This window comes from Phaethon lepturus, unplaced genomic scaffold, assembly GCF_000687285.1.
Source record: "Phaethon lepturus isolate BGI_N335 unplaced genomic scaffold, ASM68728v1 scaffold50365, whole genome shotgun sequence".
NCBI lineage: Eukaryota > Metazoa > Chordata > Aves > Phaethontiformes > Phaethontidae > Phaethon > Phaethon lepturus.
The window spans coordinates 1543-15922 of record NW_010540761.1 but is presented as its reverse complement, the minus strand read 5'-3'; the positions used below and the strand labels follow the sequence as shown (position 1 = coordinate 15922).

Here is a 14380-nt window from a genome sequence, read left to right as displayed (position 1 = left end):
CTTAGAACACTCGTACAAGCCTATCACCATATGTTCAAAACACTGACTAATCTTCACATCTCTGGAACACGTCAGCAAACCTTTTTACTGAAGTCCTCAGAAAGGTGATGAAAAAGAAAGGTGTGAAGCAGTCAGCGGTGGAGCTAATGTCAGAATGCAAGACTGCCTGACACCCAAATGTGAATTTTTTATTCTAGGTAACACAAATTAATCTAACAGGACTTCAGAAAAGAAAAACAGGATGTTCTGGGGAGGGCAACAGAAACAAAAATTTTATTAAAAACCAGGCACTGACTTTTTTCTCAGCAGAGACAAGAAGTATGATGGCAAGGGAGTATATAAAACAATGCTCTAAGACTCAAACATGGCAGGCCTAGTTTAAAAGCAAAAAACAACACCACACACACACATACCCACCCCCCCAAAAAAAACCAACACAAAGCATTACTTGGTGAGGGAGCTATAGGTACTGGGGTTCCACAATGTTAATTTGTAATTCCTCTATTTTCTTCAGAGCAAGGATTATGACTCATGCCCTTCTACAAACCAAAAAAAAGGACAAGACCTTGCATGGACAGTGGTTTCAAGAAACATTGTATGTGGCATATATTTACATTATCATGTGCATTCACACTGTAGCAATGGTGAACAGGACTGGCAGAAACTGGTCAAATACCAGGCAGCCCAATGGTTACACCTAGATGTTATTTACGCTCATTCAAATAGGCAGCTGAACTGTACTCTTGACTGCTTGGCAATTGCTTCGTTTTGAACGACCTTTAAAAGCCAGGAGAATTAGAATGTTAAATGCAAGACTCCCAAGATATTATTAAAAAAATTCCTGTATACACAGGATCTGAAGTATTAAAGTCGCCAAGAAAGTCTGGTTTGCAAAACAGTCTTTTATTGTATCCGTGCCACACATACTAGTGAAAAATAACACTCCTAAAAAAGGAAAAGAAAAAGAATGCTACCTTTCCACAACATTCCTTTTAAATAAAACTTCAAGTACTCTAACATTAGTACAAAAAAAATTCTGATCTATCTGCCCCAACAGGCCACCACAACACACAGTAGATAAAACACAGTGGTTACAAATGTCTTTTTTTTGTTATTTCTGTGGCAAGGCAAATGGGGGGAAATGTTTCTATGAAAAAATACTGTGTGCGTAGGAAATTGTCACAATTTTATTCCACATGGATACAAATGATTATACTTGAATTTGAGGCCGTGGTGGCTTGAAATTATATAACAAAATAGAAAAATGGAAAACTAATATCCCCTACACCCTGTTTTAAAGGCAGGCACTACCAAGATTAAGGAGACTCCACAGTGTTGGTAGAGGATAATTACTGTACAAGCCATATAGCTATAATTACCTTAAGACTAAAATAAAATGCTACTGTCCTCCTAAGGCATAAACAATAATGTCTGCAAACAATATGTACACATCATACATATTTAAAACAAGACTTACTATAAACAATAATGAACAGTATGTACATGTCTCAATTTTCTTCACTGTCTTGAAATACAATTTAACTACACAAGTGATGCAGCAACATATATATAAATGTACTTGTAACTCTACAGTAAAGTTTAATTTTTAGTGCTTTTACAGCACATCAGTGTAAACAGTTTTACTTGGCTTTGTTTTATATTTTAAAACATTCCTTGTTGTATTTTCAAGATTTAAAGCAATTTTCTAATTCTTCCTTTTCACAGAAAACGAAGATTCTGAATGCTGTATAATCATAAATAATTCATAAAATTAAATACATTCACTAAAAAATAAACTACAAAGTAAAAAAATGAAAAATAGATATTTATTGAAAGGGAAAAGAGAACCATTTCCCCAAGTAGAGCTCTGGTGGTTGAATATTCAGTGCGTTTTGATATATTTTAAATTGCTATTGCACTATAACACCCCTTTCTTTGAAATTCTTTGGGTGTGCTTCCCTGTTCTACCTAAATTAGTTTGTTAAAACACACAAACCAATAACCAAGGGGCCATGGTTGCTGTAGGAGTGAAGCCTTTAGAACTAGTATCACAACTCTGTGATATTTTAAAGGAAAAAAACAGTCATTAGTTATGCATGTGCCTTGCACTTTCATGTAAATACAGTTCACATTGCTGGTCTTATCAGTCCTCATTTAATGAAAAAAAGAAAAAGAACAAAAAAAGAGGAAACAAAGAGTTCTGGTAACTTCAGCTCACTTTGAAAATCTCTGTCCATTTTTTTTCAAAGTACTTCCTCATGTTGTGGCCAGCCCTGCCTATGTCAGAATCATCTTCATTAAAGGTTTCACAGTTGTCAAAAACAAGCCTGACATCTAGCGAAAATGCTTCAAGATTAGGGTACCTGAAAGAAGAAAAAGGTGAATGATTTCTGGAACATGGAGAATCAAAGGGGAGAAGCAACTACATGAGAAAGAACTACCTTAACATCAGTGATTTTACAACCAGCTACAAAATATTCAATGTATGTTCTACATGTTATTATACTTTTAGTTTTTTAATTCTAATTTAAATATTAACAAGAAAATGAACATCAGTGGGAGGAAATACCCTCTTGTCATGGTATTTGTTATTTTCCTCAAAAACTCTCTAAGGTAGAATTTCAAGCCGGTACTGGAAAACAAACTCTTTTTATATTAACTTCCCCCTTCCCTTCAACAGCTTTCTAATTAAAATGCTATGGCTATTTTCCATTTATTTATCTATTCTTGGGCTCAGGTCCTTTCAAAGTAAGTGTTGACTACAGCTGCATTTACCTAAAAGAGGAGCAATCAGGAACAAAAAAAAAGCTGCCCAGATCAATCACTGTAACATTGCCTTTGTTATTCTTTTTATTATCCTGAACATACATGGCCTGAGTAGTGTTCCAGTATTCACAGGAGTTATTAAAAAGACAAGACAGTAAAAGTTACAAGACTACTGATACCAATGAGCATGTGTGGAGCATTTAAATCTCGGATTCAAGGGAGAAGAAGCCCAAAGAGGTTAAGAAGTCCTTTGTGTTACCCTAGGAAACTTGCTTTGTGTGGAGCTGATGGATGCTGAAGAGGGTCAATCTTTACGGATGACAAAATTTTCTTTGGTGGTGGGGAGTCCTTAGAGCACAGGGATGTAACAAGGAGGGAAAGGGAACAGAGGCATATAGCGTCTTTCTCTTTTCTAAGAAGTTGTGCAGTCTAATTCTAGGACTATAAAATGATTAACCACCATTACTGGAACGTTACCTGGCTTCCCACAACAGGGGTACCAATTCACTCCACAGCTACACCACTATTTACAGGGACTCCATTAGCTTAAAGCCCACACAGATGGTTCTTGCTTACGTGAAACAATACTAAGATGTTCTCAGTGAGAACAGATGAGGACAAAAGTTTTTCCTGTTGATTGATTTTGTGCATTTGACCCGGCAGTTTTATTGTTTTTCAGCCGGTTCCACAGGTTCTCCCACCTGACATGCTATTTCACTTAGATATGGCAAAGAAAAAAGTATACAATTAAGAATTTTGACTGTAAACATAATCACAGAGGTGCCAGTGTAGGCAGATCAAAATAGTTAACTAATTTTAAAAAGTGTGCTGTGTTTCAATGTTTAAATATTTTCAAAATGTTAAGTAAAATTTACAATAGGCTTACTTACTGTCCGCTACTTAGCTTGTCTCTAATGGTGGAAAAGTCCATAGGTTTTTTAATAACTTTCTTATAACCAGGAACAAGTTTCAAGTTTACAGGAAGTAAGAAAGGCCAGGCATCTTCATGAGTTTCCAATTCTGAGAGAATCATGCTGAATAAAATAAGGTTTCAAATCAGTATTTTTTAAGATGTTCATATATTCACAGAGGTTTTTCACTGTTCCATAAATTCATCATGTACTGCTACCTATTCACTTCATAAAAGCAAAGCACTTTATTCTATGCCCTGTGCAAGGCTGAGAACAATGTCAATAAAGACAGACATCTTAACCGAGTATTTAAAATACCATTAAGTTCTTTCCAGGCAACCTATGTACAGTGGAATTCTAGCAATCAATGTTCTAAAAGAAAAACACAGCCCTGCAACTTCAATACTTTGAACCTCAATGTAAACCATTTGCAAGCCAGTAAAACAGGTGCTAATACTGGCTTTCCAAAACGCTGACGAGGCTAAACTATGTCACTTTTCACTGACCAGCAATGCTACAAAAGAAGATGCATTCCTATTACTGTCTCCTCCTCTGTAATGCAAGGCCTTTTTGACATAGTGGATAAACATCTTTGCTACACGTGAGAAAGCTGTCAGCACCACTACACTCAGGGTTTTTCCCATTCTTGGAAGGGCATGTAGTGGAAGATTTCACAGACCACATTCTAACATTAGGTACTTTCCTCTTGGGCTTCATTGCGAAATACAGCAGTTGCTCCCAAGCACGCACACATTAAATCCTTTATATATACATGCAAATTACCACAACCTATATGGGATACAGGACAAAGAATAGGGTTCTTATTCCTCAGAACACAGATAAAAAGAATCGCGCACTGCTTGTTTTAACAATACTTACCCAAGTTTAAAATTTGTCACTTTACCTGCATATAGCCAGGTCCTTGGAGTCATCTCTTTTAGGTTTCTTAAGAGCAGTGAAATTTTCTTGCTTTAATTGGCTTACAGAAACATTTTCATCCATTTTTCTTTTTCTAGGGTCTGTTTTTCCTCTTTTTAAGGAGGTGCTTGTAGTTGCAGAGTCTTCATCCTCTGTATCTCCTGCTAATTTCCGGCTTCTCTTTTGTTCATTACTTTTTTTCCCTTTGATTTGAAGTTTTTTTATTTTTAGAGTTTGACCACTTGCCTAAAATAGAGAGAACCGAAATAAGCAATAACCAAGAAATTACAAAAACCTCTGTTGTTATTGATAGACAGCAATGAAGATCGAACAGAAGCACCAAAACAATTGAAATACTTAACATCAGAGATTATTCACTTTTTGCTCTTCTCTAATGGCAAGTAAGGCTGTAGAAATTCCTGTTGCTAGCGATTTAGGTTCTCAACTTGTGACAAAATAAAAGCACCTGACCTTCAGTCGGCTGAAACAGCACCTCCTAAGAAAGCAGGCTGGCATAGTTTTAGACAAGTATTTGTCTATTCCTAAAAGACTGATATAAAACCAGCTGGAATAGCATACTCTTTGCAAGGAACCTTATTATTTGCAAGACATGGGAAACTGGAAAGGAGTTTTTAAAAAGTCAGGGACAGGATCAACTGATTTAAAGATTAAAAGCTAGATATGAAAGGTATAAATAGCTTGGCTACAAGACAACTACAGGAGAACATAAAAGGAGCATGACAATACAGGAATGCTACAAACAAAGGAATGCTATTTAGTACAGAACTATTTATAGACAGTAAAAGGAAACTAAGGGGTACATTTAAGATAAAATAGTAAGTTATTATGGGTATTGACAGCATCATATTGCGGCACAATATTTGAAATCATCATTCTGATCATTGCAGAATGTTAAGTCAAGTACACGATGCCATTGAAAAGACTCACTGACAGTCAAAGAATGAAAGACAGAGAACAACTTCCATGAAGAAAGAGAGCCAGCATCAAAAGTACTAAACTCTGCCTGTGTTACTAAGACTACTTTTGATAGTTTGAACAATTTTTAAACTGTAACATTTATTTTTTATATTCTATCAAAATACTATTTGGTTTTAAAGTTGTCTAAACCTGTATTTTTATAGTGTACTTCTACAGAGTTAAGAATATGCCAATTTCATTACCTACTAGAAACCATTACTACACAACTCCCTTATTTCATGTCATAAATAACTTTCTTGAGTATTTGGCACTGATTGTAACTAGCATGGTGAAAAATGCAGTCAGTTTGTCCAAATCAGATGATGAATGAACGCATGAATGTGGAAACATGTACATTGTGTATAGAATTCCTTTTGCTTAACAGAGAACCCTAGAAAGATTTGTAATTAATTGTACTGTCTTAACACTGCTCTCTATCATGACTATGTTCTTGGTCCAAGGATAGAAAAACAGTCAAGTACGTCAGTTCAAAGGGCAACTGAAGAGGAATGTTGATTTTTCAGCCATTTGATTAAAAACACAATGTGAGGCAATGAGAACAGATCAGCTGTCATCACCTAAGGACTGACTTTGAGATGTTCTGTGAATACTAATTCCAAGTAGCTGGGAATGGCAGATGTTGATGTTTTTCTTGCTTTAGACGAGAAAAAAAAAATTGAAGTTGAGTTAAATTAGGATGGCATGGTTATACCTAGTCTTCAACAAAACTGTTTCTATGTTTTACAGAATTTTTAATCAATATTCAACATGTTTTAAAGTTCTGCTGGAATTTCACCTTAAATTTCTGGCACCTTTGAATTTCCAGCTTTCAGCCAAATTTGGGACAGAAGGAAAAGGAAAAAAAAAAAGAGAACACCCCACACCTCATGCAGTAAACATACATAGCCTCTCTCTCAACTGTACTATGTATCAAAAACCTAAAACTAAAGTATGCTGTACACAAATTACAAAAATTATTTACTAAGTACTTTCTCCAATTTTTCTTTTCAAACAGAATCTAAGACATTGGTCTGTCAACACTTAACAACGAAGCTTAAAAGACAAATACTGAAGAAATGCTAAAAGAGAAATAAAAAACTATGGTTTTAAATCAGCAAGAAAATTCTGTACCTACTTACATTAAAAAAGTTTGAAAGAAATAAAAATGTAGCCTTTACTGCCACTAAAATCCAAGTTAAATAAAACTATTAATCTCATTATTTAATGGCAGCCCAACATAAAACATACAGACCATTATTTTCATTGAAAAAAGCACTACTAGGCCTGTAACTCTACCACCACCGAAAGGTGACCGTAAGTCACTTCACCTTTACGGTTAGTATTACCTTTGCTATGCAGGCAGGACAAAACCAATCACCGTCTGGTATGGTAGTGATCTTGGGTCTGTGGCAGTAGGTATGACAGCCTTTATCGCAGCCATCACAAAGGAGCAGCAGTTCCTCATTATCTCCCTTTCGACAAATTTGGCAGTACTGTAATACATAAAAATGGCTTTAATTCAATTTTTAGAATTTTGAAACACAGGAACGGTACCTAAATTACTTTTTTCCTCCAAACACACAAATTCCTTCTCAAAATAATTCTCCTTTCATTTTACCACAATCAGAGTCTACCAATGATCACATTTGTAAAAGAATATATGCAGTATGTGAGGAATACCTAAAGCCTACGCTTGGGAACACGTTTCAAAAGCAATTCATGGTAAGATAGGTGTCCTACAGCACACAAAACTATAAATACTTTTTGTATTTCATTAACGTCCACAAGAAGTAAAGGTATCTTATACCCATCAAAATCACTTGGTCCACACATACTGTCTCAGGAATTTTCTCTTCATTAATGCCCATGCTGTGTATCTAAGTTGCTATTTCATAAAAATAATTTATATTTTACGACCGTATTTTCAGTATTACAGATAATAATCAGTAAGGATCTTATCCAAAGGCCACCATGAACATATTCAGTAAGGCAAAACAAATTGTCTTAGCACCTCCTAGAATTCACATTAACTTAAAAATAGCTAATGCATTGTCAGTTTTCTTACACACGTTGTGTGATTTTGATACTCTTCTATATCTGGACTTCTTTTTCAGGAACTTAAAGATCTCCACATGTTTTCACCACATACATACATTTACTGTATAGTTAAATGCATAGAACGTTTCAATCAAATTGAGAATGATACTATAAATTCTTTCTGGATGAGAAGTTACTACACCTTGAAACAGTCAAATGCCTTTTCAGGTGCTCCTACTAAATTCATAAACTTTTTGCTTTGAAGATACAGCCTTAAACTTACAGAAATATAAACCCAAAGGTACAGCCTTACACTATAGCTTTTATTTAAATCATGCTTTAATTGCCCAGATGTAATGATAATCTGTATAGACTGGCAGAACTTAAAAAAATTAGGGAAAAGACGACTAATGGAAGAATCACTTTTGCCACCCACTGTATAGCACTGGCCATACTTAATCACATCATAAGCACTACTGCTGTAGTAATGGTTTTGTTTTCAGAAATTTAAGTTTCAAAGGTCCATGCAAATTTTGGCACGTGCATTTTGTGTGCCTTCTTTGTATGTGCAGTTAACACAGCTCTACTTGTTAAGCGTACAAGGAAACAGGTATTTCAGCCTGTTTGCTCACGCACTTGCCCAATTTGTATTTTCAGTTGTGAGAAGTGTGCATGCAAAGAAGCCACACATTTGGAGCATCTCAACTTTCTGAAAAACTAAGTCCTTAATTGGGGTATGTGGTGTTGAACCTCCATAAAGCTTGTATCACAGATGAGATCAGAAATATTGCATCAGATAGAGTATCCATCAGATGGAGCCAGAAATTACTTTTTTCTAACCTAAATGTTAACAACAAAGAGTAATTACCATCTTAAATAAAGCAACCAGTTACAGGAGCTTTTTATCTTAGAAAGTTGAGGATGATGCATTTGGCAAGAAAGGGACAATCTTTTCATTAGGCTTATATTTATCTGTGCACAATGTGCAGTTTAACTATATTAAGTTTTACACGCAGTAATAAGAAATGCACTATTAATGATGGTACCTTAAAATGACTAAAGTGAGAAAACAGGATATAGCAAAAATAGTTTAGTTACAGTACTTTTGTTTTAAAATTAAAAACACTTACAACTTTCATAATAGATTTTTCCCACGCTATTGATTTCTGTAACTGCTGAAGGCACAGAGATACCTGCGCAGCACTGCGCGCTTCTGACAATGCCCTTCTCCATACCCTTAGCCCTGGAGCAATATCCTCTTCAGTTCTGCAATGAAATACAGAGAAATTAAGTAGGTCACATCCGTGTTTGCATAAGTTTAAACGTGGAACAATCATTATTCACATTGAAAGCCAAGCAACGACAAAACATACACAGCCAATAAGTATAAGGTTTAAGCAACTAAATTTCATGTAGTGCACAGACTGTGGCTACGTGCCTCAAAGCTTAGTCACAACCAGTTAAATATAAGATAACTTTGCAAGATTATCAACAAACATAACAAAAAATATCTTTACAAAGCATCATGCAGAATAACATGATCCATGTGGATCACAGACATACAAGAAAGTACATAGATAACAGGCAATAAGAAAATAGGCTCCAATTAGCAAAGAAGCACAATAATTTTTCAAGTTAATCTCAATAACCTACCCGTCACCATCACCACTAATGGATGGTGCAGGAGCAGGGACAGTAACTGTGCCCACATTATCCAGTTTGATCTGAATGGTGGTACTTAAGGGGCTCTTCAGATACCTTCGCTCTATGTTCCGCTCCAAGTCAGCAAGCCTGGTTACAGCTATATCTAGAGGGTTGTCACTCTTCCGCTCTAGAGAGCTGGTATTGCCTTCTCCGCCTCCAGCACAATCTCCATCGTGCTTCTTGTGCAATCTAGTAATTGACTTATGTTCACGATATACCAAGTCGTCTCTCTCTGACGCAGGTTCAGGACACAGCCAACCCTATGTTAATAGAAAGGTTTGTGCATTTATTGGTTGCTGTTAACTTAGTGTGTAAACAGAGGAACTGTTTTATGGAATCAAACTAAGTAACCGAAGTGCTGTTTCCAGTAGATCTTGGTTACTTGTAATCCATCTGTAGAGACAGTTTCCAAAACATCCAGAGAACTAAAATAATTAATCAAAAAACACAAGCATTACCAGACTTTTTGAAGGGACCTTTCTGCAACAGTCTTCATTCTTATCTCCTTTTGAAGTTTCCTGTTCTACTGGTCAAAACATCAGAATAGGTCTGTCTGTCCAACGGCTCACGAGACAGTATCAGTTGGTCACACAGAAATAACATTCACCCCCAGAACAAACTAGATCCCAGACACTACAGCTGTACTATAGCCAAACATATGCAATTTGATATCCTTACACCCACCTTGGAAAAACTGCAAATTGTAATGACAGCCAGTGAATTCTTAAATCTTTCACACTCACAACCATCACGCGTTCTCCACGACTCTACAATACTCAAGCAAAGTATGTACTTGCAGGCTTTTCAGAAAGCATTAACAGCAACAGTCACCCTAGCCAGGCAGAACCGTGGCAAAAACCCACTATAATTAGGCAGTCTATATGCAATAAAACCTTTGCATTCATAGAAGGTTAACAAAATGTGCAGGGAACTGCACACTGTACAGCACTCTCCAGGAACTGCCATTCTGAGCGTCTTCAGCTGAAGATTTAACTGCAATAAAGTATTTCAAACACAAACATCCATGACACTGCTGCAGTGGGTTTGTTTTATTTGCAGACAATTAGAGATCTATAAGGCGACACTTACCAACAACAAAAGGAGTGCTACTATCTACTTTAAATTCTTACTTAAAGAGACATTTTACTAAAAGTTAGTTTTACCTTAACTTGTAAACTAGCTGATGCAACTCTCCTCTCTAGATCTTCCACCTGCTGAAGAATAGCAAGATCCACCTCCATTGCTTGTTCTTCTACTGACCAGTTTTCCACAACGTCTTGAGTTACCTGGTTATCTTCATTTTCATTGATATCAATAATTGCAACTGTATTTGAGAATCACATTTTCATTATTTTAATGAGTATTATAACTTCTCTGAGTAAAGTCAAGCTGATTTACCTGTCACTCCAGTCATATATTGAAGAACTGTTGTAAAAGGGTGCTACTCTTAAGATACCCAGTATGGACAACAACTTCTGTAGGTTTTCAAACTTGCAAGTTAAAGGCAAGACGGGGAAGGAGAGCTAGAGCGTCACAGAGATGGAAAGAGCTTAAAAAGGTTACCAACACTTGCGCCACTAGGGCAATTTATATTAAATAGGATTTCTCCAATCCTGTAAGCTTCCAAAACAAGGATGGTGAACAGGCAACTACAGACAATAATATCTTTACTGTTTTTCTCCAGCCGCTACTCTAACTCTGTATCTAAGCACATCTCAAAGAGCTCTCAGCCAGTCGTCTTATGCCCCAACACCATGCGTAACATAAATAACAATTACATACCATCCTTATTTTTGAGGCAGGCCAGAGTGATATAATCCATGTGTTTCTGTATTTGCTTTTGTAAGGCCTTTTCTCTTATTCCCCTGAGATGCAGCACTTTAAGCAAAGATTTTAGGTCCTCCGGATCAGTAATCCTCCACCACCCATACTGCATTTCTAAATCAAGACAAGCATATAAAACACTTTGCAGGCATTTTTTATGTGATCACACACAATCAGATGAGAGAAATCATCTAGCCAAATTCAACAGACAAATTATGAAAAAGAAATTAATTGTAACATCATAGTGGCACTGTAGAAATTATCCCTCACATAGTTCCATCTTATTGGTGTATTATACTTACCTTCTGGTATCGGTTTTGGGTTAGGATAATCTACTGGCTTGGCTACTTCAACTGCTGTAGAAGGGGCAGAAGCTATTTTTTCAGTCTGTAGTGCTGGTGATTCACTTTTAGTGGCAGGAACACTAGATGCCAAGAATGAGTTACCATTCACTTCTGATAATCCCAACCCTGATCCAAGAGCAGGTAAAGGAGATGAAAACGGAACATTTGAAGTAAGAACTCCTGTAGGCCATCCACAAAACTGTAGTCCCATTATAGGTAGTCCAGTCTTCATCTGCTACACAAAATATATTGTTAACACAATCACACTACCATTATTAATTGTTACCGAGAAACCTGAATTATGGTTAGGATGCTATTTGTCAAACAATATTCAAACATAAAGGAGGCCTTTACTCAGTACTTTGATAAGTTTAAGAAAAACTAATGTAACACTAACATGTAATACTCCTTACTAGGGCCCTGTCAATGCTTAAAGAAATAACAGGTTTTAAAGGGAGGGTGTGGTGAGTCATATTTCTGAAAACTATTTATTTATTTGCTTTTCATTTAATACCAGCGGCCAAGACTCTCAAAGCCAAAATAAATTACTGAAATACACATACAAAAAATCATACATTGGCTTACTTGATTTTACCTATCTTAATCTTTTTTATCAAAAAACTTCTAGTATTATAAAACATGTGTAACATGGAATTAGTTATTAACATTGGGGGAAAAAAAAAAAAGAAACGACAATTATAATGGTAGCACTTCTGTGAAAATCTGTCTTAAGAAATTATGCCCAAATAAGCACAGCAAATTCAGACTACTCAAAAATGCATTTATTTACCTGCAGCGGTGACAATGCAAAAGGACTTAATCCCATTGGACTCTGTGCAGAGGTTGAGCCCAGAAGAGGTGATGGAATAGGTGAAGGTGACTTTGATGGTGGATGTGACTGAGGAGTAAGTGAAGCCGTAGTAGCTGGTGTGTTTATATGGGTAACTGACATGTCATCACAGGGTATTCTTGGTAAAAGGCTGAACCACTGTCTGCTCTTTTCAGTAAGAGTCTTTAACAACTGATCGTTTGGAATTAGTGGAGAATTGTAAAACTTTCCTGTCCCACTTGCATTAGGACTGAAGAGATTATTAGAATCGGACTTTTCAATGGTGCTTTGTGATACAGCAGGCTGAAGACCGCAGAGAGAATTTTTTGAGTTACTTGGATAAGGTAACGTACAGCCATTTGCTGCACTGCCATTAGGTTTTGGGGACGTAATGTCAGATTCAGGTGGCATTTTTGCTACCTCTAACAGTTTGCTTAGTTTTGAAAATGACCCAGGCTTTTGTAAAAACAAATTAGTGTTGTCCTTTTCCTTCAGGTCTTCCTTTTGCTCACAGTGAGTTGTATTTAAACAGTGTAATTTTTCTTCCGTCTCAAATTCTTCTTCTTTGATATGCATGCTTTCTACCTTTTTTAACTTCTCTTTTTCTTTTGCAATTTCTTCTAGGCCTAAAAATGGACAAGAAATATAGATCAACTGTTTCAAATCACAGACCAACTAATTTAGACCATTCTTATCATCATAGTTAAACAAAAATTACTTAATTTTTGGTTCACATTCTAGTTTGCAATGTCTTTTTTCTTTTCTTTTTTTTTAATTAAATCACTTCTCACTTTGCAAAAGGAAACCAGCTTGAAGGCACATGCAGACTTAAACCCTGCTTACCACCTAGAGAAATAACAACTTCAACATAGGTAACATAGCTATAGTATGATCCTTAAGATGCATGTATGTCTGAATCAGTTTGCCAGTGCAAAGTCTTTGAAAGAGACAAACTGTTGGCAGCTTTCTTTTTGCAAGACTCTCCATGCTTTAATGGAAAAACTCCTCTGTTTGTATCAAGAGAGTACAATGTTTATAGCCTTTAAAGCTTATTTTTGCAAAAGACCCCTTCATTAAACGCACAGACAACTATCGTAGAATAGAATCATAGAACCATTAAGGTTGGAAAAGACCTCTAGGATCAAGTCCAACCACCAACCCAATACCCCCATGCCCACTAAACCATGTCCCAAAGTGCCACGTCTACATGTTTTTTGAACACTTCCAGAGATGGTCCCTCCACCACCTCCCTGGGCAGCCTGTGCCAATGCTTGACCACTCTCTCAGTAAAGAAATTTTTCCCAATATCCAGTCTAGACCTCCCCTGGCGCAACTTGAGGCAATTTCCTCTCGTCCTATCATTAGTTAGCTGGGAGAAGAGACCAACACCCACCTCACCACAACCCCTTTGCAGGTGGTTGCAGAGAGCGATGAGGGCTCCCCTCAGCCTCCTCTTCTCCAGACTGAACACCCCCAGTTCCCTCAGCCACTCCTCATCAGATTTGTGATCCAGACCCCTCCCCAGCTCCGTGGCCCTTCTCTGGACATGCTCCAGCACCTCAACATCCTTCTTGGAGTGAGGGGCCCAACACTGAACACAGGATTCAAGGTGCGGCCTCACCAGTGCCGAGTACAGGGGCACGATCCCTGCCCTGCTGCTGCTGGCCACACCATTGCTGACACAGGCCAGGACACTGTTGGCCTTGGCCACCTGGGCACACTGCCGGCTCATGTTCAGCCGGCTGTTGACCAGCACCCCCAGGTCCTTTTCTACCAGGCAGCTCTCCAGCCACTCCTCCCCAAGCCTGTAGCGTTGCATGGGGTTGTTGTGACCCAAGTGCAGGACCCAGCACTTGGCCTTGTTGAACCTCACACACTTGGCCTCGGCCCATCGACCCAGCCTGTCCAGATCCCTCTGCAGAGCCCTCCTGCCCTCAAGGAGTCTGAAACTCCCACCCAGCTTGGTGTCACCTGCAAACTTACTAAGGGTGCACTCAGTCCCCTTGTCCAGATCACCGATAAAGACATTGAACAAGACTGGCCCCAAAACTGATCCCTGGGGAACACCG

General features: G+C 37.5%; 1 protein-coding gene across 1 annotated transcript; it reads right to left on the bottom strand.

Annotated features, from left to right (window-relative positions):
* Positions 1–884: 884 nt before the first annotated feature.
* LOC104621124 (bromodomain adjacent to zinc finger domain protein 2B-like) lies at positions 885–12937 on the bottom strand (the record flags this gene model as incomplete). The annotated part of the gene is made up of 10 exons (XM_010287525.1): positions 885–2363; positions 3657–3800; positions 4582–4841; positions 6920–7066; positions 8741–8876; positions 9264–9574; positions 10478–10638; positions 11097–11252; positions 11441–11717; positions 12273–12937. Coding segments are annotated over 10 exons (2411 nt in total), but the record flags the coding sequence as incomplete, so codon positions are not given.
* Between the last annotated feature and the right edge of the window lie 1443 nt (positions 12938–14380).